Source organism: Populus euphratica, unplaced genomic scaffold (assembly GCF_000495115.2).
Source record: "Populus euphratica unplaced genomic scaffold, PopEup_1.0 scaffold271.1, whole genome shotgun sequence".
Taxonomy (NCBI): domain Eukaryota; kingdom Viridiplantae; phylum Streptophyta; class Magnoliopsida; order Malpighiales; family Salicaceae; genus Populus; species Populus euphratica.
In genome coordinates, this window is record NW_011499926.1 from 908,740 (window position 1) to 932,855 (window position 24,116).

The 24,116-nt window shown below is 32.7% G+C and overlaps 2 protein-coding genes and 1 long non-coding RNA gene across 3 annotated transcripts; 1 reads left to right on the top strand and 2 right to left on the bottom strand.

The window, feature by feature from the left end:
* The first annotated feature begins 417 nt into the window (after positions 1–417).
* LOC105135729 (germin-like protein 5-1) lies at positions 418–1,779 on the top strand. Its single transcript, XM_011040759.1, has 2 exons — positions 418–744; positions 996–1,779. The coding sequence occupies exons 1-2, from the start codon at positions 621–623 to the stop codon at positions 1,532–1,534; spliced, it is 663 nt and encodes a 220-aa protein (XP_011039061.1). The 5' UTR covers positions 418–620; the 3' UTR covers positions 1,535–1,779.
* A 1,490-nt stretch (positions 1,780–3,269) lies between these two features.
* Positions 3,270–7,389, bottom strand: LOC105135759 (Glutamyl/glutaminyl-tRNA synthetase, class Ic; the record flags this gene model as incomplete). The annotated part of the gene is made up of 5 exons (XM_011040784.1): positions 3,270–3,726; positions 4,685–5,152; positions 5,572–6,674; positions 7,083–7,236; positions 7,327–7,389. Coding segments are annotated over 5 exons (2,007 nt in total), but the record flags the coding sequence as incomplete, so codon positions are not given.
* Positions 7,390–20,684: 13,295 nt separating this feature from the next.
* On the bottom strand, positions 20,685–22,256 carry LOC105135731 (uncharacterized). The gene is made up of 2 exons (XR_844234.1): positions 21,879–22,256; positions 20,685–21,667 (listed from the first exon to the last, which is right to left on the bottom strand). It is a non-coding gene; the product is annotated as an uncharacterized LOC105135731 (long non-coding RNA).
* Between the last annotated feature and the right edge of the window lie 1,860 nt (positions 22,257–24,116).

Below are 24,116 nucleotides of genomic sequence, written 5' to 3' on the forward strand. Positions count from 1 at the left end.
AAATAAAGATCTCCATCGAAAATAATATAAGAGATCGAGTCCATAGATGAACATTGAAAAATTGACCAAAAAAATATGGAAGCATAGGCGTTTTATAATGGCAGGAGAGATGACGACAGCCCAAAACTATAATGGCAGGAGAGATGACGACAGCCCATTAACTATCAACTAGTTTTAATATAGTTACAAAATTTATCATCTTGTTTTCGGTGTATCTTTAGTTAGTTTTTACGGTTGTAATTAATTATGTTTAAAAAATACTATAAATTATAGGTTTTTTAAGCTCAAAATCAATTTTTTATTATAATTTAAAATAAATAATAAATAATTTTTGTAATTATATTCAATGTAAAAATATATCGTACCACATCTTTACCGAATGGAGTAATTAAGGCAACTTTGGTACCTACCAATCATGCAGCAGCCACTCTAAATGCATTTGTCCACCTTTCTCTCCTATTCATCCATCTTTTCCCTAATTCAGACACCCTCCCTCCTTTTCTCTTATATTAACTAGTTGTTTTTTCAACCCAAAAAAACAACTAGTTATTTTCCTTTAATAGTTTTCGCCAGAACCTAGGAACCTAGAAAGCTAGCGCTTAGCATCTGCAGCAGCAGCCATGGCAGCTAATAAGGTGGCCTACCTCTCCCTTCTTTATATGACTCTTGGTTTGGTACTAGTGGCCACCGTTTCTGCTGATCCTGACCTGCTTCAAGATGTTTGCGTTGCTGATCTTTCTTCTGGTATTTCTTCTTCCACTATTGTTTTTAATTTCCTTTTGATCGTAGTTAATTATATACATGATTGGTATAGGGTAGGAGAGTTGACTTGCCCAGCCTTTTCCTCTGTTCCTTGCCAACACAATTTCCTCATCTTTCTTGGATCTCACCTTTTTGTCTTTGATTCTGTTTTATTTTGAATACATTTTCTTGCTTATGTGCTAATGTTACTAGTTTGATAATTTGTGACATGACATGCTTATTTAATTAAACAGGTGTGAAGGTGAATGGATTCACCTGCAAGGAAAACATATCGGCAGAGGACTTCTTCTTTGCCGGTTTGGCTAAACCAGGTCTCACCAACAATACATTCGGCTCCTTGGTCACTGCTGCCAATGTTCAAAAGATCCCAGGACTCAACACCTTGGGGGTATCCATGTCCCGCATTGACTACGCCCCTGGTGGCTTAAACCCACCCCACACACATCCACGTGCCAGTGAGATGGTCTTTGTCCTTGAAGGCCAACTGGACGTGGGGTTCATTACCACTGCTAACGTTTTGATATCAAAGACCATCAAGGTGGGCGAGACATTTGTTTTCCCCAAAGGCTTAGTTCATTTCCAGAAGAACAACGGTCAAGTCTCAGCTGCAGTGATTGCTGCATTCAATAGCCAGTTGCCAGGAACTCAGTCAATTGCAGCCACATTGTTTGCAGCCCAACCACCCGTGCCTGACCATGTCTTGACCAAGGCTTTCCAGGTAGGTACCAAGGAGGTCCGTAAGATCAAGTCCAGGTTTGCACCTAAGAAGTAGATGATTGGTTGACTGTATAAAAACACAAGTACGTACGCTAGGTTTTGATTATAAATTAATAAATCTTACAGCTGTGCCTAGCTGGGGTTTTTTGATTGTTATTCTTCCTGTAACAGTTTTTTAAAGGGAGAAATTTGTGTTTGATGGATCATCTAGGAGATTAAATGATTAATCGACATGTAATCTTCTACAGACCGTTCTTCCACTGAATAAAATATCAAAGCATCAATTTGTTGTTTTAGCCAGTTATATATATATATATATATAATAAAACCATGCTTGACAGAGACCATATGTATTTCTCAGATAGATATAAAACCATGCTCGACAGAGACCATATGTATTTCTCAGATAGATGCATGAAATGCATTAGATTAGACAAGCAGCATGTTTTATGAAGTCAGTTTACGGAGGAAGACTTTCTACCTCCATGCCGTAGCCAGCTAACCCACCAATTCACTTGACAATATTTCGATCACTTGATTTTGTTTGTCCAGTGCTTACATTTCGAGAATAGTTCCATCAAGTTTGAAGACTTGTCTTTTTATTAGTGTTCTAGACTGGATAGATGCCGTAAAAACACACGATTATATGTTTGAAAAACAAGTTCTCTCCATCTTCACCTCCTCCTCATTACCCTTCAAATAAATGTATTTTGTCATCACCTTAGCCATCTACATGTGGATGTGCGCTGAGGACATGCCATAAGCAGGGAAGGGAAAAGGAACTAGCCCTTGCTCGAGAAAGTCAAACCGCAATCAAGTAATTGGGGTGGCTGATGGCTCACTATTTTATTTAAATCCCACCATTCGCTTTACATTTACCCAATATAAAATAATCACTCGTTACCATACTAGTAAGTGCAGATCATGATAATGCGTAACTAATAAAAAATGTTGATGACAATCAGAAACAACAATTGAGTATGGTCCATTTATTAACAAATCATGAATTTCACCTAATTCTTTTTATATTATTATTTAGCAATGCACAGAGTTCAAGTTCTAGTCGGGGAAAAAAATTAAATTTGGACCATCCTCTCCTTCCATGTTCATGGCACTCTTGCGTGTTGCTCCTAAAAGTACAATTAATCATTGATTAACAGAACTCCCCGAGTTAATGCAATGGCTTAATCCATAAGAAAAACCTTCCTGTCTCATCCCATCATCTTTCAATGCACTAGTAAGTTTCTTGTCTTGTTTATCTTACCTGAAAATGACAACAAGAGGTGATTGTGGTAGGTGTACTCATCTCATTAAAGAAAAATCTTACCTGAAAATGTCAACAAGAGGTGATTTTGGTAGGTGTACTCATCTCATTAAAGAAAAGAAGCTGCAGATGTGATAGCCGTCATCACGCCAAAGTGGGTAAGTTTGGCATAACAGGACAGACAATCAAGGTAATAATAATTGTGACTTAATTAGAACCCACTATACAAATGCTTGTCACTTGATCACTGCTATCATACAGTTCCAATTTCACACAAGGAAAGAGGGCACAATCCATGTCGCTGGTTTTACTCGATCCCCGGGGCATGGAATCAAGAACTAAAACTTTCAAGTCTGCAAAGTTAGGTGCTCCTTGTAGACCTAATCGCATCTGTATACGAGGAACAGTTAAAATGACCAAGGAAGCTAAATTCAATACGAGGAACCACAGGAAAATGTAGTTTATCATAGCCACATTCACATAGTTAAAAAAGCCAAATCCCATCAGCATCTATACTGCTTCTGGATTCAACAAGAACATCTTTATCTGAAACTTGGAAATCTACCAAAACCACATTAACTGGTTGAAAAGGCACCATTCAATTCGTACAACATCTATAGCAAGGTAAATTAGTTAAGTATCACATCAAAAACTACAGAACAAATTCATGTCTGTATGTAAAAGGTCCAAATCTCATCTTACATAGTTTTAGGAAAAATGTTCACTCCAGAACACCAGAGAGTATGCTAATCAAATATGAAGGTCTACTTCAATGAGGTTGCTTGTCGGCCATCTGGAATTGCAAACAGAACTATGGGCTTCGAAGGTCTGACAAATGGAACATCACATCTAAAGTAGCCCTTCCTCTCCAACTGCAATATCTCTCCACGCTTCAAATTTCGCATGTTTGAATCCCCAAGAGCTGCAGTCTCCTTCTTGGTAAATGGGTTAAGCACATCTTGGAAACTTTCTCCCTCCTCCAGCTGCATCAACAAATACAAGCGCCAACCAACAATTAAAATTTTACATAGCAGCCACTCAGTATGGTTACAATTCTGCTCTCAAAATCTATGACAAGTATAATGTTTTATGCAAAACATCATGCCACACAACTATAGTGTCTAACTAGATTCTTTTACCATCTATTCCTACCCAGCTTCATCACCACCAAAAGCCCCCCACACAACTATAATGTCTATTTTAGATTGAATATAAACTGATTCCAATGTGAAAGAGTCCATTACAAGGGTCCATCCCCCATTATTCATTTTGTGTGCTACTTGTACATTCAACCATAAACAAAATGTTCAATTAAATAGATGCATCAAATGGAGTTACCCATTTCAAAGTTTCTTATGTATTCATTCTACTCTCTTCACACACGCCCACAAAGGGGTGAAAACACTACAAGGCCACTTTCAAAACTTGACATGTTAAATACATTATATGTACTGGAATAAATCAACCACTGAAACTCTACATTCAGAAAATTAGAGAAAAAAACAGCTCAAATAAACAATAATGCCAAAAAGTTTTTACGAAAACTGTAAAATAAATTTGAAAAGTAGATGGTCAACATTCTCCAAGCTGGTTTGAAAAAGAATTTGATCCCAAGAACACATTGAGAAGTCATTCAGTCAAAACTACAGTGACATGAGAAAAAAATAACTCGTGGCTTATGAAATGATCACCCCATCTACAGGGAAAAATATAATTAGCCATTAAAAGTACAGTATTTCAGTGGCCAAAACAGTAACAAAAAAGTTAGGAGGACAAAAAAAGAACAAACTCACTCAGAAATCAATAGAAAACAGAGAATAAAAAACCACAGCCTCAACAACTAAGGTTCTCAAAGTAGACAAGTTTTAAACAGACACAAAATTGTATTCTTTTAAAAAGGAACAAAACAAAAACTTCCAAAGTCCATAAATAAAGAATTACCTTTTTCTTTGTGATTAGATAGTCAAAGTCCACAAGAGTGAGGTTAACTAATTCACTTGTGTCTGGTAGCCAGGTGAGCTTCAACTTTGTGGTCTTGACAGATCCTTCGAGATGCAAGACCCCACTCAAGCGTGTGACCTTTCCATTCTGGTCCTTCTCAATTTCCTTCACTATGGCATTTCCCCAATCCATTAAGGTTATTTCTTCATTTACAGAGATCAACTCTGCATCTGCATGGTCTATCCATATCCTATTTGTGTATGTTGTGGCCTTCTCTCCAGCACCCTCATGTTTCTTGTGCCTTGGAATGATTCGAACAAATGGTTGCTTGGGACCATCAGTCAAGGTTAATGGCACCCTATGTTCTTCAATGACAGCAGTATGCCTGGGACACACAGGATCGATAATCTTCTTATTAATTGTCCAGAGTTTGTCCCATTCCATGAGATTAAGGTTTTTGGATGCCCCCTGAAACGAAATAGAATTAGAATTAAAACTTTAAGAAGATAAAGGGTGAATGCACAAAATAACCTAAGAGTATAAATCAATGGACATATGCTTGCTTATGTAGAAGTAAATAAGGAATATTGTGATGCAAAAGTGATGAACCTGAACTTGCCATCCTAAGCTGCCTTTTAACCAAAGAATTCAAAAAAATGTCACATGAATGAAATTAAGTTCTTTGGTATAATTGGGAAAAAGAAGGAAAGAATTCACATGTTACGGGAACAACACAAAGTTCTTCAAGGTCCTCAAGCATGTTTTCACTGTATATTCTTCGAGTAGAATGTAAGTTTTTCATCAAATCTGTATACAGCATCTCATATGGACTATCCAATTAACATCAGAATATAAAGATGTGAAGACATGGATGCATGTTAGCTTACCTGTTCAAGGATGAATTGCACCAATGCCTCTACTTTCAAACCTCGGCGAACAATTCCCTGCACAGTTGGAAATCGAGCATCATCCCATCCATCCACCTTTCCATTTTCAACAAACCAACGAAGATGACGCTTGCTGAGAATTGTGTAGACCATATTCAACCGGCTAAATTCATAAAGGTGAACCTTTCGCAGTCCCATATCTGCTTGAATCCTATCATATTGAGCATTTCGATCATGATACTCACTCGATCGGAGTGCATGAGTTATACCTTCTACAGAATCAACAAATGGACATGCAAAATCATATGTTGGGTATATCTTGTATTTGGACCCAATCCGATGGTGAGGAACAGGATTGCAACGATAGTAGACTGGATCTCGAAGAGACTTGTTTGGGTCTTGCATGTCTAACTTCCCACGGACACAGCACTGTAATCCTCTCTCTGATCCTGCAATCATTTCCTTCCACAGTTTCAGATTCTCCACTACACTGTTGCTCCTACATTTTGATTCAATGCCATCCATTCTTTCTTTCTGCATTTGCTCGCGTGGTGTATCGTCAACATAAGCTTTACCCTGGCAGATCAAATTTTCAGCCATTTCCATCAGCTGGGGAAAGTAATCAGATGTATGTGTGATGGTTTCATATTTGATACCCAATGTCTCGATATCTTTTAAAAGATTGTCAACAAATTCATTGCTTTCCTTTGATGGATTTGTATCATCGAAGCGAACTATCATTCGACCTTGGTACCTTTGAGCAAAATACTGGTTGAGTAGAGCCGCTTTTGAGTGCCCGATGTGAAGATAGCCACTAGGTTCAGGAGCAAATCGCAGACACACCTTTCCAATTTCAGCTTCTGGAAGATCTACTTCAGAAGAAGGTTTGCTGATTGCTTTTCCCTTTTCTGGGTTATCCCCACTGACAGCCTGTTGCCCTTTTGGTTTGGCTGCTGCAGGCTTTACTGAGCCCTTTTTGCCAACATAAGTTGATATGACTTCATTCAAAGATTCGCTATACTCATCAAATATTGAATTGAACCAGCGTACCATGTTTGGAAACTTCTTAGACTTCCTACAACTTTCCCATCTCAGCCCAGTTCCTGGGCAGCATGACATGTCATATGCATATCGAGAAGGATTTAAGAAAAAAAATGAATGCTTTAAAAACAAAATGAAATAGATAGGAACAATCTATCAATGCACATAATACTACAAGTCTATTTTGCTAAATGAAATGCTGTAGTTGATGGTAAGTCATGCAATCAAGAAAAATAGCAGCCAAGCCCTTTCTTTTAATATTCTGGGACTCTAAGCATAAATGATAAAAATCAATCGGTAATAACAGAACAGGTCAAAAATTCAGCTCAACAACGAGATTGTTAAAACCTAAACAATAAAACAATAATAATTAGGCCAACAATTAAGGAATTTTCTTTTCATTGAAATTTGACACCCACTAGTGAATAAATGCAGTAAAGTAAACAATAGAAAGGAATCGGAAGCTTTACCTGCAAGACCGGACCAGATCGCAATGTCTGCAATAGACAAACAGTAGCCCACGAGAAAAGTACGAGTTTGCAGATAATTGTCAATATAGTTGCAGGCATTCTCGAATTCAGAGCCTACAGTCAAGACAGGAGTGTATTCGAGCCACTGATCAATCTGAAAAATAGAAAGGCAAACTTCGTTGTGGAAACTTTAAGAAGCAAAACTAGATAAGACAAAGCAAGAGTGGGAAAGAGAAAGAAAAACCTGGCTAGATTCAAACGGGTCCTGACCATATAGATTGGCAACGCGGCCAATGTATCGGAGGTTTTTGGTATAAAAATATAAAAAGAAGTGAATATTTTTTTAAATAATAATATTCAGTTAACTGACTCAAATAATTTTAATAAACTCTATTAATTTAATAATATCATTAAAAAAATAATGATATTTATAATTAAAAAATAACAATAATTCAATATAAAAGATGAAACTTTCTCATATTATAAAAATATATATTTACAATATTTATAAAAACTCTTAATTATTTTATTCATTAAAAAATTAAAAATTAAATGAAAATAAAATAATTATGTAAAAATAAATATTAAAAAAATAAAAAAAAAAAGATAAAAAAATCAATTACTATTAACTTTTTAAATTGTAATATGAGTTATAAAACTAATAACATTATACATGAAAAAATCATGAGGATTAAAATCACAAAAAAAAATAACATAAAAAATTTCAAAATAAAAAATATAATAAAAATAATGAGTGTTAAAATTGCAATAAAAAAAATCAAAAGGAAACAACAAAGTTTAAATTTGAGAGTTAAATTTAAAAGAACAAAAACATTAATAAAAGGATAAAAAAACAAAGATAAAAAAAACAATACACTATAAACTTGGATTAATTTACTAAAAGGATAAAAATTTTATAAAAAAATCAAGGAAAATGAATATACATAATTATGTGTAAAGCAATGAAAAAAATAATTCATGTACAATAATTTTTTTAAAAAAAAACTAAGAAAAAAATAAAGATTAAAATATCTAGTATTGCAATATGGTAATTTACTTGATTAAGTTTAACAAATTTCTTTATCAAAATAAATTTTTAATATAAAAGTACATAAAATTAATAATAAAAATCAACACATATATATAAAATTTATTGAATAATAATTAAAAAAAATATAAGGTTACACATATGAAAAATCTTATAAAAAAATAAAAATAAAAATAAAACCAAATCTAATCTATATAAGATTAAAAAACATTATAGATGAATCATATCTGTGTTGTTACTAAATTTTAGACCCCATGTGCTAGAGATGGTGTATACCGGTTTTGAACCAAGTGTGGGTGTATCTCATGTTTGCTAGAAAATTGACAAAAGCAAAAAAAGGGGTTCTGCTGCTGTCAAATTTTTTTTTCTTTTGTTCCAACTTAAGCTCCGATTCTGACTTGGTTTCATATGATATTTGACCATCCTAACTATATCCTGTCACTTATGACATGTTTAAAAATTGACATATACCTTTATTAGGTCCTAGGGATCATTATTTTTAAGGCAGATTCTTAGTCAGATTTGGATACTTTAGTATTGTCAGATCATGAATCTTTTTGACCAACTAGATTATAGCTGGTTTTTGTTTTATAAAATGATTTTTTCTCACTTCGACTCCCCCATCAAAGTTGTAGTCATAAACGCATAGATAATTTTGGGTTTTTGAATCGCTTGATTTCGATATTAGAAGTTTAAGATATTCCTATTTGAATATATAACGTGAAGGTAGAGAATTCTGCCGCGAGAAGGATATTGACCCGAGTCTGCACTAAAAAATTTCTATTTTTGGCTTAGTTTTTATGATTTTTGTTCTTATTTCATACTCTCAGTCATGTTAGGATTCCCGACATTCGTCAGTTTTTGAGTTAGACCTGGAAATCCCTTTTGACCAGATAGATTACTGCTAGTTTCTATTCTATAAAATGATTTTTTCTTACTTCGACTCCTTTATCAAAGTTGTATTCCTAGATGCATAGATGATTTTAGACTTTTGAATCGCTTGATTTTGATATCAGAAGCTCAAGATATTCCTATTTGAATATCTAACGTGACGACATAAAATTTTGTCGCGGGAAGAATATAGCCCAAGTTCGCGGGACTGATTTGAAGGATTTTTTTGGACTAAGGACTGAATTGAAAAGTATTAAAATGAGGGCTTTAATTGAAGAAGGATATTGAAAGTTGGAGAGGGGGGCTGGATCATCATAAACAGAAGGATTTTTACCGCATCGAATAAGAAAAATAAGACTTTGCAGCTGCACCCTCCATCTGATTTCTTTTCCTTTTTCTTTGTTGTTTTCCTTTCTCATCACGTTTGATTGTTGGAGCGAAGACCATGTTTTTATTGCCACATTTCAAAGAGATCAGTTGGCTTTATGGAAGGAAAGAAAAGAATCACACCATCCTCTAACTAGGAAAGAAATCATTGCTGATCACAAAATCAAAATCAAATTTTTTAGTTTTCTATTTCTACTCACCCGATATTACACCCTAGAGTTAATGTAATATTTGTTTCCTAAATAAAGCCATGTATAGGCTATATAAAAGCCTTGGATGCTGACCTAAACGGATAGAAGAAAAATATTCAGGAGGGAGGTAATTTTCCAAAAAAGAAAGAAAAACAGAAAAAGAAAAACCCTAACCCTATTCACTTGAGCAAATAAGTCGTAGCCACCCTCTTATTTAAAAAAAAAAAGTCGTAGCCACCCTCTTATTTAAAAAAAAAATGAGCAGTCACCCCATTGACTTAAAAAAGAAAATAGAGATCACTCTTTTGAACGAGAGCCGCCTCTCCATCTCCTCATCTCATAGACCCAGCAAAAGAGGACCCCCTTTAACCTCCAAAAGCCACCATATAGGCTTTCATTTGGTGTTGCAGGAGAGGCCTTCCTTTTTTTTCCTCCTAGTCCATCAAACTTCTTCTCGGTGCCATAGCAACAACATCATCCCTGCTCCTCACGGCTGGTTCCCTTTTGGGAGAAACATGACAATAAAGCTAGTTCATGTTTACAATAGCACGACCCCATCTTCAGCCATCAATAGCATTTTTCTCCAACAGTGAGCTCCCTCCCCGGCATTGGTTGTAGTCAAGATTAATCGCAACGTCATCAACAACTCCCGCAACTAGGAGAACATGCAAGCCAGCAGACACCGATTTGTTTCTTCTCAACTGCAGTTGTAGACATCCGTTCTTAGCACTAGCATATATAAAAGGAAGCAGCAGAGAGAGAGGAAAAATGGACGAGCATAGTATAGACAAGGAGAGCACAGAAAGTAGAACAGGGGAGAGAGGGCAGGGAAAAAAAAGATAGAGGGAGAGGGAGGAAGGGCAGCAAGAGAGAGGCAGCCCATAAGAAAATAGAGAAAGAGCAAGAAAACACTGAGGGTAGAACGTCCATTCCACCGGCACATCTCCCACCTTCATCATCGTCTTCGCCGTCTCCAGAGAGAACATCAGCAAGAAGAGAAAGACAGACCAACACCAGTTTTACCAGCATTCATAACCGGTCGTGTGCAGAAGCTCCAGCGCCATCCCCTTCGCCCATTGTAGCGCCAGGTAAGTTTCCATGCATTCTCCTCACTTTGCATTTTAATTACATACCTACTATGTTTATTCATCAAACAAATTAAAATTCACTTAAACAGTAGCTGAGTTTTTTTTTTGTCCAGCGGGCAAGTGACCCGGCTAGATCTTTTAGTTTTATTTTATTTTTTTTCAAAAAAAGAAAGAGAACATGATTTATGATTTTCTGGTATATTTATTTTAAAGTTTAAAATTTTTTTATGTTGTAAAAAAAATATCAATTTCGTGTTTAAAATATCCAGTTTTTGACCCAAAGTGACAAATTTATATATATATCAAAAAAATATTTTCTTGTATGTTGCATACAGCTAATACCCTAACATATTTTGAATATTTTTTTATACAAAAAATATTAGAAGTTTTGAAAAATGTGTTTTCACATGGATTTCTTAAACACAACAAAAATTGTTTTTTTGCATTTCTGGATTTTACAACATATTTGTAAAACTCCAAAGGGTATTGGCCAATATTCTAAAAAATATAAAAATCTTATTTTGGGGAGAATTTATCTATTATTTACCGCTAATGTTTGAATAAAGAAATCCTTAAAGGACGAATATCCAAAATATTATTGAGAATAATTTGTTATTATTCACTATTAATATTTGGATAAAGAAACCCGGAGTGGTAAATATTCAAAATAATTTTCTAGGAATAATAAATTCGCACACATCCTTGAAAGAAACCTTGATTATAATCGAGGACATTTCAATTTTTTTCCATGATTTAGAAAAAAATCCTAACCCTTGATTCAGCTAGAAAAGATCTCAATATTTGATTCAAAATAGGCACCATAAACTATCAAATTTGATAGTTAAAGACTTATTAGTTCACCTTTTTAAGCAGGCGTCGCAACCTTTATGTTGTTAATCAGCTTGAACGGACCATACTAGGTTGTAGAGAAATGTTAAATAATCATTTTGTTTAAGGTGTAGTCATATTTAGTAGAGATATGAAGCATTAAATGCCCCTGAAAAGTAGTTATATAGACAATGTTTTCGAGCAAAAAAAGAAGACAATGATGTTGTTTTAACCTTACATTAGGGATTTTTGGTCAAAGTTTAAATTGGTCATTTGACTTTTGATTTTCTTTAATTTTACCCCTAGTTTACTTCAAACTTCTGATTTAATATAATTTTACCTCTGTCGAATTTCAAAATCAGCCTTTAATTGTAACACATTTTTCAGTTTGATCCATAGTCTTGGATTTATGCAATTTAACTTTTGATTGACCATTAAACTTTTAATTTTCTTCAAATTTTTAATTTAATGCAATTTTGCCTCTATTGAATTTCAAAATCTACCTCTAATTGCAATGTATTTTTCAATTTAGTCTTGATCTTGTATTTATATAATTTGACCCTTGATTGACTATTAAACTTTCAATTTTCTTCAATTTCACCCTTGATTTCATAGTTTCATAGTTTGACGCCTTTTTCAAATTCATCATTGGCTACGAATTCTTCAATTTAACCCCTAATTAACCTTAAAACATTAATTTGCTTGTGATTTTGCCCTTGATTTCAATTAATTGACCTGAAAAAAAATTAAATTTAATCTTTTAAAATTTTAATCTTTTCAATTAAGCTCAAATTGAGCTTTCAAACTTAATGTTTCACCAATTAAACCCTTAATAAAATTAATTTGACCATTTTTAAAGTATAATTAAGTCCTTACACCTAATTAAATCCTTTAATTGAACCCAAATCAATTCTTAAAACATAATTAAAATTTAACTTGGCTCATGATTAAATCAAATTGACCTATTAAAAATTTAATTATGTTCTTGAACTTAATTTTTATACGGATTCATTAAATAATCATTTAATTTGATATTAAATCTACATTGTTTCTTCAGTCTTAGGTACAATGGGTTATAACTAGATTTTGAAATTCATCCAAAATTGCAGTTTGATTTTTTTATATGTTTGAAATCCTCCTCAACTTGTTTTTTATATTGCTAGGTTTTATTTTATTTTTTTGACTAAAAAAAGAAGAAGTACATTTAGGAAATAACCTAGAAATGAGTTATAACACCACGAATAAACTATAATCCAAAGTAACTAATCTCATTGCTCCAAATAGGGTGTTACTCCCTCAATTAGAGCACTTAGCTTAACATGCCCAAACCAGGTGTTAGTCCTTTAACTAGGGCATTTAGCTTAACATGCCTAAATCGGATGTTAATCTCTAAACCATGGCCCTTACCTAAATTGGGCGTTAATCCCTAAAGTAGAGCATCTAGCTCAACATATTATTTGATATCTCAAGATATAAATCAAATAAAATTTTAGTTACACACTTAAATTAAAATAATTAATTAATTGTTTTAAGGTGTCTAGCACCAACATGGAGCTTGCACTCTGCTAACTGTTGTACGGTATCTGCAATCTCACCCATACTAGTAGATACATTGTATTAATTTTAATTTCATCTCCCTTAAACAAACCTAAAAGCAGCAGTAAAGCTAGTTCATGTTTACAATAGCATGACTCCATCTTCAGCAATCAATAATGTTTTTCTCCAACAGTGAGCTCCCTCCCCAGCGTTGGTTGTTGTCAAGATTAGCCGTAACGTCATCAACAACTCCCGCAACTAGGAGAACATGTAAGCCAGCAGACACCAATTTGTTTCTTCTCAGCTGCGGTTGTAGACATCCGTCCTCAGCAAGTGAAACCACATGAAGGTTAACTGTATAAAATATATATAAAGAATCCCCCCCTTTTTTGTTTCTATACTTGGTCGATTACTCATTTAATTTCTTCTCAATGTTTTATTTTTCAAAATGTCAGCTTTTACATCCATAATAATCTTTTTCACATGTACTAACACTTTTAACAACTAATTTAAAATGACCTTAAATTTCAAAATGAAGAACCCCAATTAACCATAATACAAAATTTGTTTCAAAATTGGTTTAAACTTTCATCAAACTTGATAATTTAAGTGTAGAACTACTTGCCAAATAATAATACAAACTTCAAATGTTAACCAGATGAAATTCCTCAAACTTTCTTTTTCTTTTCCTTACTTTCTTGCAGAAGCCCGTTGCAGCGCCAGGTAAGTTTCCATGCATTCTCTTCACTTTGCATTTTAATTACATACCTACTGTGCATGCCTTTTTGTGTTTACTGTTCAAGTGAATTTAAAATCACTTGAACAATAGCTGAGTTTTTTTTTTTGTCCAGCGGGCAAGTGAACCTACCGGATCTTCTGCTTTCATTTTATTTTATTTTTTTCAAAAAAAAAATAGAGAACGTGATTTATGATTTTCTGGTATATTTATTTTAAAGTCTGAAATTTTTTTATGTTGTAAAAAAAATATCAATTTCATGTTTAGAATATCCGATTTTTGACGCAATGCGACAAATTTATATATATATCAAAAAAATATATTTTCTTGTGTGTTGCATACGGCCAATACCCTAATATGTTTTGAACGTTTTTTTTATACAAAAAATATTGGCAGTTTTGAAAATTTGAAAAATATGTTTTCGCATGGATTTCTTAAACACAATGAAAATTGTTTTCTTGCATTTCTGGATTTTACAACATGTTTGTAAAACTCCAAAGGGTATTGGTCAATATTCTAATGTTTGGATAAAGAAATACTTAAAGGATGAATATCCAAAATATTATTGGGAATAATTTATTATTCACATTGAATCTCCTTAGATTTCTTTCTTAATAAATTTAGTTAGAATCAAACCGAGAAAAACTAATGAGATTAGAAAACACCAACACCATAGCAATTATAAGACAAACCAAACACCAAGCAGCTTAACTTAGGTAGGGTGTACTAGGGGTGCTAACACCTTCCCTTTACGCAACTAGTCTCTTGCTTTAGAATCTCTGAAAGACTAGTTAGGTTTCCTAGTGACCATAATACTAGGTGCCGACTCCCTTTTACATAAATAATAAAACTAAAAGACCTTGAGATCAATCGACGGTCGCCGCGACGCCGCGCTCCGCTCGCGAGGGTGCGACAATCTATATTTTTAAAAATTAAACACACTCAATATTATTTAAAAATAATCATAATATAATTAAAACATAAACCCAAAATCTATGCAATTGAATATTCTTAAAGCCTTACATTTTAATGCATATTCTATTTAAAAATTTAAGTAAAACAAAATATAAATTAAAGCATCCAAGTTTTCCATCTAATTAACTAGTTTTCAACCTAATTAACTTACATCATTCAAGATGACTTATAACATTCAATTACAATCCCAAAATATAACATTTTAAAAATATTTACATTTAAAAATTTCCTAATAACTAATTACATTTCAAGTTTCATACAAAAATAAAATTCATTAAAAAAAACCAATGTGCTTAGTTTTGTGAGGAATAATTTTTTTTATATCTCGCAACAGTATAAAATGCATTAAGTGATTTTTTTTAATTCAACTTAACTAAGTCAACCTTTAATTAAGCTCACAATTCTAAGTTATTAATGATTTTAGTACTCCCTTGAAAATCTGACTTATTATCATGATAAACCTTTCTTTTAGCCTAAAGTTAGGTATTGCGGGGCTGATGTCGGGTGCTAGCAAGCTTTTATTTCTTATGATATGTATTATCTAGAAGAAGAGGAAGGAGAAGGATAAAAAAAACAACCTAGCATGGTGGTCGTCACTCTGATGAGATCCAACCGGGGGCTCAGGAGGTGTCAGCGGAAAAAATGGTGGCCAACATTAGCTATAGGAGGAGGGAGAAGAAACTTGTAGATGAGAGAGAGAGAGATAGAGAGGAGTTCATTGTGGCTATCTCAAATGTGGGGGGTAGGTGGCTGGTGGTTGCATAAGCAACATGTGGTGGAGATGGTAGCAGACAAACTGGTGGTGACTAGAACAGTGGGGGAGAGAAAGAAAGAACAGAGAGAACTGTCCTGGGAAGGCAAAAACTAAAGGGGTCTTATCTTCGCCAACTTTAGACTCAATTTTCTTAATGCTTAGGCTATGAAATCAACTCTTATTTATAGGGGATGGAAGAGAGCAATCTTGTCTTTATTAGAAAAAAAATTCTGACCCTTGATTCAACTAGAAAAGATCTCAATATTTGATTCAAAAATGATTTAGAAAAAAATCCTAACCCTTGATTCAGCTAGAAAAGATCTCAATATTTGATTCAAAATAGGCACCATAAACTATCAAATTTGATAGTTAAAGACTTATTAGTTCACCTTTTTAAGCAGGCGTCGCAACCTTTATGTTGTTAATCAGCTTGAACGGACCATACTAGGTTGTAGAGAAATGTTAAATAATCATTTTGTTTAAGGTGTAGTCATATTTAGTAGAGATATGAAGCATTAAATGCCCCTGAAAAGTAGTCACATAGACAATGTTTTCGAGCAAAAAAAGAAGACAATGATGTTGTTTTAACCTTACATTAGGGATTTTTGGTCAAAGTTTAAATTGGTCATTTGACTTTTGATTTTCTTTAATTTTACCCCTAGTTTACTTCAAACTTCTGATTTAATATAATTTTACCTCTGTCGAATTTCAAAATCAGCCTCTAATTGTAACACATTTTTCAGTTTGATCCTTAGTCTTGGATTTATACAATTTAACCTTCGATTGACCATTAAACTTTTGATTTTCTTCAAATTTTTAATTTAATGCAATTTTGCCTCTATTGAATTTCAAAATCTACCTCTAATTGCAACGTATTTTTCAATTTAGTTCTTGATCTTGTATTTATATAATTTGACCCTCGATTGACCATTAAACTTTCAATTTTCTTCAATTTCACCCTTGATTTCAATTAATTGGGTCTTCATAGTTTGACACCTTTTGCAAATTCATCATTGGCTACGAATTCTTCAACGATTGACCATTAAACTTTCAATTTTCTTCAATTTCACCCTTGATTTCATAGTTTCATAGTTTGACGCCTTTTTCAAATTCATCATTGGCTACGAATTCTTCAATTTAACCCCTAATTAACCTTAAAACATTAATTTGCTTGTGATTTTGCCCTTGATTTCAATTAATTGACCTGAAAAAAAATTAAATTTAATCTTTTAAAATTTTAATCTTTTCAATTAAGCTCAAATTAAAAAAAATTAAATTTGGTCTCTTAAAATTTTAATCTTCTCAATCAAGCTCAAATTGAGCTTTCAAACTTAATGTTTCACCAATTAAACCCCTACTAAAATTAATTTGACCATTTTTAAAGTATAATTAAGTCCTTACACTTAATTAAATCCTTTAATTGAACCCAAATAAATTCTTAAAACATAATTAAACTTTAACTTGGCTCGTGATTACATCAAATTGACCTATTAAAAATTTAATTATGTTCTTGGACTTAATTTTTATACGGATTCATCAAATAATCATTTAATTTGATCTTAAATCTACATTGTTTCTTCAGTTTTAGGTATAATGGGGTATAACTAGATTTTGAAATTCATCCAAAATTGCAGTTTGATTTTTTTATATGTTTGAAATCCTCCTCAACCTGTTTTTTTTTATATTGCTAGGTTTTATTTTATTTTTTTGACTAAAAAAAGAAGAAGTACATTTAGGAAATAACCTAGAAATGAGTTATGACACCAGGAATAAACTATAATCCAAAGTAACTAATCTCACTGCTCCAAATAGGGTGTTACTCCCTCAACTAGAGCACTTAGTTTAACATGCCCAAACCGGGTGTTAGTCCCTTAACTAGGGCATTTAGCTTAACATGCCTAAATTGGAAGTTAATCTCTAAACCATGGCACTTACCTAAATTGGGAGTTAATCCCTAAAGTAGAGCATCTAGCTTAACATATTATTTGATATCTCAAAATATAAATCAAATAGAATTTTAGTTACACACTTAAATTAAAATAATTAATTAATTGTTTTAAGGTGTCTAGCACCAACATGGAGCCTGCGCTCTGCTAACTGTCTCTTACTGTTGTACGGTATCTGCAATTTCACCCATACTAGCATATACATTGTATTAATTTCAATTTCATCTCCCTTAAACAAACCTAAAAGAACTAAAAAAATAAAAGACCATAACACAAAATCTAGCCAAAACTAGATAAGGGCAAAAAATGTCTAACTGTTTTGAGAAACAATCCGATCGTTTCTTAAATAGATCTAATTATCTCTCAAAACAACTAAACCATTTTTGGTTTCTGATAGTTTTTGACACGATCAAAATATTAATGTCTTCTTCCAAGCATAGAAGTGTTGAAGTAATAAATAACTCGGCAAGATTGGGGTGAAACCACAGGAAGGTTAACTGTATAAACTATAAATAAAGAATCCCCCCTCCTTTTGTTTCTATACTTGGTCAATTACTCATTTAATTTCTTCTCTATGTTTTATTTTTCAAAATGTCAGCTTTTACATCCATAATAATCTTTTTCATATGTACTAACACTTTTAACAACTAATTTAAAATGACCTTAAATTTCAAAATGAAGAACCCCAATTCACCATAATACAAAATTATTGTTATTGCAAGAGGAGAAATAGAAGGATTAAGAATGAGCGAAAGAGAGAGGAATAAAATACAACCCTGGTTGATTATTCCAGTTGCGTGTATGTGAGAGAGAGAGAGGGTAAAAGAGAGAATGTGTGGATGGGAGTGGGAGGCAGGTGGGGGGGTAATATCGAAACGTCCGGCTGAGTTGTGGCTTATCCATCACTTGAAACGTAAGGATATTCCCCCCTGACATAACGTCTTCCGTCCTCTTCCTTCGTTTTCACCGACTCACCCCCACTCTCTTGCCACTTAGAACCAGCAACTACAACTCGTCCTCTTAATTTTTTTTTTATTATTTGTTACAATTGAAAAAAACAAAAAAAAAAAAAGAAAAGGAAAGTGCTTCCTCCTGCGTTCAGATGTCATAAAATAGAGTGCTTTCTTTGCCCAACACTACCATGCATAGTTACTAGACTGGTCCGACAGGTGGTTGATTTTGAAAGACCTGGCTGGCTGAATTGCCAGGTGACCTAAGATAAACTTTTTTTCTAATAAAAAAAACCAGAAAATTAAACTACAAATAGCTAGTTGCATATTTTTTTTAACAAACAAAAATATTAATCTACAAACACCAAGCCTCGTATAATTTTTTAGAGCTGCAATAAAAAAATTTAGGCTGATATAAAACAATGATTTAAGTTTAAGAGTTAAAAACAAATTACTATAAAAGATAAAAATGTTTAGAAAGTATACATATTGACTCATGCATGAGGGACAATTGAAGATTTTTTTACTGCTCGGTGTAATTTTATACACCTAAGCTCTGTAGTTTTTGGTTGTTAATTATTAATTCATATCAAATTTTACTGTATAAAAATTTAAAAAAACTTCTTTTTTTTAATATATAATTGGAAGCACATTTAGAGCATCTCCAATAACAAATACTAAAACTAAATGAAAGAGCTAAACGGTTAATATATTAATTTTTAAATAGGAAAGATAAAGTTTTTTTTTAAGGTGCGCACTCTAATGAAAAAAATGCTATTCTAACGATCCATTTATATTTTCATGGACCATGAAACCTTGACCGTTTTAAAAGAATTAACGTATGGTTGAAAAGAGGGAATGGAAAGGAGGCAACAGGTTAATCCTGGACCTTAAAAACTTTGAATAAAATAAAATAGCAATTTTCTTTCATCTTCTACCTTCAGCTCACGCCACACGACTTTCAGCTCAGCTCAAAACCACCTATGGCAGCCAACAAACTTTCCCGGCAGCCAAGCTCTTTGTTTTTTTTATTGGAGAATATAATATTTTTTTACTATGAGATAATATATTTTTTAAAAAATATATTTCTTTAAAATTATTATTTACAATATATATAATTTAAATCCATGTAAATTCATATTTTTAGATATTAAGATTTTAAATATTTTTATAATTTTTTCAATTTGATTTAAGTTAATTTTTGTAACTTGAAATTTAATCTTCTAACCGAGTTAACTCTAGATGAATTTTAATAAGTATGGTAGCATGGTGAGCTTACGGCTTTCACCTGGAGCCGGCCTGTACGAGCTTAGGCTCAACATGCCATTTTACAAATAATATCCCGTAGATTTGTGAGGGCTGTGCTTTTTATATTGTTAGGAACAAGTTATGATAAAATAAATCGAAAGGGGTGGAAAGGTTTTCTTAATGCTAAAAATTAACTAATATTGTAAAAGATACGAGAAAAATATTGGGTGGAAAGGTTTTCTTCATCTCATATTTTTTTAATTTTTTTTGTTGTTTTTTTTCCTTTTTCCCCACATTTTTTTTTTATATTTTGGGTTTTACATGTTTTCTTTCTTTTTTTTTTTGTAAGATTGTCTTTCTTTATGTATTTTTAAAAAATATTTAATATTAAACTGGTTAAAAATTTAGTTTTATAGTTTTTTATTTAAAATATTATGAATTACTATAATATTTTTCTATATAATTTTTTTATGAATTATTTTTTTAAAATAACTTTTGTTAATTTTATATTTTTATATCGAACTGGTTAAGAATTTTATTTTGTAATTTTTTCTTTAAAATATTATAAATTTTTATAATATTTTTTTATGTAGTTTTTATTTTATTAAAATATTTCCATACATATTTTTTTAATATTTAGCTAGGATTTAGGATGCTCAGTATCTTGAATTACCGGCCGGCTTTCTGTTTGAAACAATGGAATCTTAGCTGGGAGAAGAAGACGGGACAAAGCCTTCCAAGATAAGTTATCAGGCCCATTTTAGATATGACCAACAAGAGCAAAGCGTGGCTTCTCGACCTGGGACACTAGGGCCCAAAACTCATCATCCTAATGGCTATAAATCTGCTTCTTCATCTGAGTGAAAAGAGGCTGTGACCAGAGAATAGCCCAAGACGGCCATGGCACGTACGAATAATGAAGCAATGAAAGCCAATAATATGCAATCATAGCTTCGCTGGAAAAGAAAATGTTTTTTTTTTTTTAAAGAAAAATCATAAAACTTAAATTTGAAATTTGGAAACATTAACGTCAGTGAGCTGTAAAATATTTCAATTTTTATTACAATTTACATCTAATTCTTTAAACACACGCCCGCCCACAATAATCATCCCGTAAAAATCAAACGTAAAACACAAAGCGATTTGACATTAATTACCGATATATATATATAAAAGATGTCAAATAAATCACACCAATTACTCTATCTAATTTGACCAAACAAAAGAAATCAATCTGCTTGATTGCTTGCTTATTCTGAATCCAACATACATATACGAGCTTGCATGGCTTAAAATTCCATTAATATTCAAGCAAGCTATCTTTGGAGGCAAACCTGCAACCCAGCAGTCATGAATAGCATACGGTTTTTAAAGCTCAAGTGAGCCACAAAAAACCGCCCCTTCTTTCTTATTTCTGGTCTCTTCTTACTCCTGGCCAATATTGCTGGTGTTACAGTACTCTTCTCCACCTCATCACTTTCTGACTCGTCTTCCTTAATGGTTGCCAGCTTACTCTTGAGTATTTCTTCTATGTCTCTCATCGATTCCGTTCGCAAGATTCTCTTGATTGTGCAGTCCGGCACCACCCGCCACATTTTGCGATATGCTCTCCTCATTTTCTTGCTTTAAAAATTATGACTCTACTGATATCCTTGAATATCTATGAATGTATCCACATATGAATGCTTCTGGTCTCAATTGTATTATATATGTGTGGGGCCGGATACATTTCTGCATTCACAAGTATGTGACCATGGGCCACCTTTGCTGCTTCCAAGCTATCATTTGGGGGGACTGGAGCTGCAGTTTCGGTTGTAAAGGTGTATATGTTCCTTCCTTTACAGTGGTGGTTCAATTATACTTTTAGCTTAACAACTCTTGCCACCACCACCTCCAAGTTTATTCAATTGCTCATTAACTAAGTTCACTTGCTTTTCCTTTATGGAGCATTTGTCGATCCATTTCATCACAGCATAATGTAGTTTGATAGCAGCAAGACTTTACATCCTGATTTTATTTTAAATTAAAAAAACAATATTGACAATTTGTGTTTGCGTTAGCGGAAATGAGGGGGAAAAAATACCAAACTGCTTGTCCTGACATATAGTGAATTGTCACAATCCTCAAATCCAAAGATGGAAAGATGGTAAAGTCAACCATCAAAATTAATTATGAACAAATAAAAATTGCCACATGACATGATGAAAACCACATTTACCTTGAATGAAAATATGTAGACGCGTTGGAAAGAAAGAGCTGGATGATTCCGATGAGAACCAGGCTGGAAAAGCTGCTGCAGAAGGCAGAAGCAAGGAAACAGCAGCAAAGTCAGTAGGTTGGAAGAACAGTCCTTGCGGGAAATAGCTGCTATAGGTCGGCCGAGAAGGCTATGTCCTTGCGGAAACTGGAGAGGAAGTGTTCTACAAGGGAAAGGAGAAAGAAAGTCCAGAAAATAGAAGAGAAAGAAGCGGCAGAAACAGGGTTGAGGGCAGCAACTCAACCTGGCAGAATTAGGTCTCTTCTAGCCGACCTACTGCAGATTGGAATCCCCTTTCCCATAATGATTGTTCTTCTGACTCTGCCGCTGCAAATTCTGCCGCCGTCAATCTTTACCTTCCCTCCCCTTTGATGATTGTCTTTTCAATGATATCTTTTTATGATGAAGCTTGTGGAAGTACTTCCAGCATTTAATTTTTTGTTTAAATATAGTTATGGATACATTTATCTGTAATTTAAATTTTTTTATATATTAAATAAAAAAAATTTAGCTAATCTGACTAAAATAATTTTTTGATTCTAAAAATTTTATTTCTTTTTCAAAATTAGATTCACCAAAAATATAAATATTTTTTATGTGATGACTTAAGAAACCTACTATTTCCATACACTTTTATATCCGTTAAATATATGAATTGAGTAAAAATGAAAAGAAATAAGATAAGAATTTATAGATGAGAAATTGAAAATGCAATCATACCACCTATATGTAAGTCAGTTAGACTCTCACTCTTTCTCACTCTCTTTTTATTTATTTTTGAAAAAACATGTGTATATATAGGTAATTGTGATTGTGGCTTACATCCAAGAATGACTTAAACACCTTCTATAGGTCTGCGATAGGCTTCCCATCCATTTTTCTTAAAAACTGTCAAACATGGTCTTTTATAGTTTGATTTCCAAGACTATGTCAAATAGTTTTTTTTTATGAAAATAGGATCATAAGTCATGAAATGCACAATGCACATCTCTACTATGATGTGTCCCAAAAGTCAATAAAAAATTATCTAAAAACTCTTTATGTTTTGAAATAAATCTTCACTTTTAACATTTTTCACAAGTTTTGTAGAATACATATGTGTCTTTGAACATAGTGAGCCAGTCAAATCCACTTTGTAAGATTTTTACAATTGTTTTTCTTGATGAGAAATGACTTCAACATGCCCTAGAATGACAAAATTTAATGGCATTACTTACCTCATTATCGGGTATGCATCTTTGAAATATTTGATCAAGATAATATTTGAATATGTAAAGGTCATCCTAATAAAAGTTCTTTACGTCGTTCAAAAACTTTTCTTTATCTTCAATACTCTAGTGAGCTAGCAAAAATCTTTAAGAAAAAAATTGATATTTTTAGCAAACCAAGGCATTGAATTAAAAGAAAGTAAGAATTCGTTAAGAAAGTAAGGATTCGTTAAGTGATGTTGGATGTTGAATCTATTGTTAATCTTGACAAAAGATTCGTATCAACATTTTCAATGCCTTTTTTATTCATAATTTCTTTCTTAGAATAAATAATTTGCAAATCTTTAGATTCATCAAACTCAATTTTACTCAAAGTAAATTCAAGTTGATCATAAACTAATTCTTCAATATGATTTACTTCTTGTAAATCATTGTCATCTCTAGGTTGCTTGCAAATGTTAAAAATATTCATCTCCAATGTCATGTTTTCAAATGATAGATGATAGCTTTATCAGTCTATTTCTATAATTAATCAATGCATTAGAAGTTGTGGGAAATAGACATCATAAAATAATAGGAAATGAATACATGCTTTAATAAGTTGTATGTCCAAGATAATTAAATTTATCAACTTATACTAATACATCTTCAACCATTTCTTTATGGACTTTTACAAATCTATTAGCAAGAGAGTTACAAAAGTTGGTTTTAACTCACCTAGATTGAGACTTTACAAAAGTAAATTCACACTAGCTCCAAGATCAAATAAAGTTTTTTTAATTTTATGTTCTTCAATAAAGTAAAAAATTATAGGATAACAAGTGTCTTTATATTTCAAAGCATTCTTGTTTTGAAGAATGACATTTACTTATTAATTAAAAAGGCTTTCTTCTTCACATGCAATTTTCTTTTCACAATGCACAAATCTTTTAAAAATTTAGTATAAAAAGGTACCTATTTAATAGTATCCAACAAAGATATATTGATCCTT

Excerpts from the sequence above, each read along its gene's own strand:
- LOC105135729 (XM_011040759.1), top strand. The coding sequence starts at position 621 with ATGGCAGCTAATAAGGTGGCCTACCTCTCCCTTCTTTATATGACTCTT. Across the intron at positions 745-995 it reads CGTTGCTGATCTTTCTTCTG|GTGTGAAGGTGAATGGATTC; the intron begins GTATTTCTTCTT and ends TTAATTAAACAG.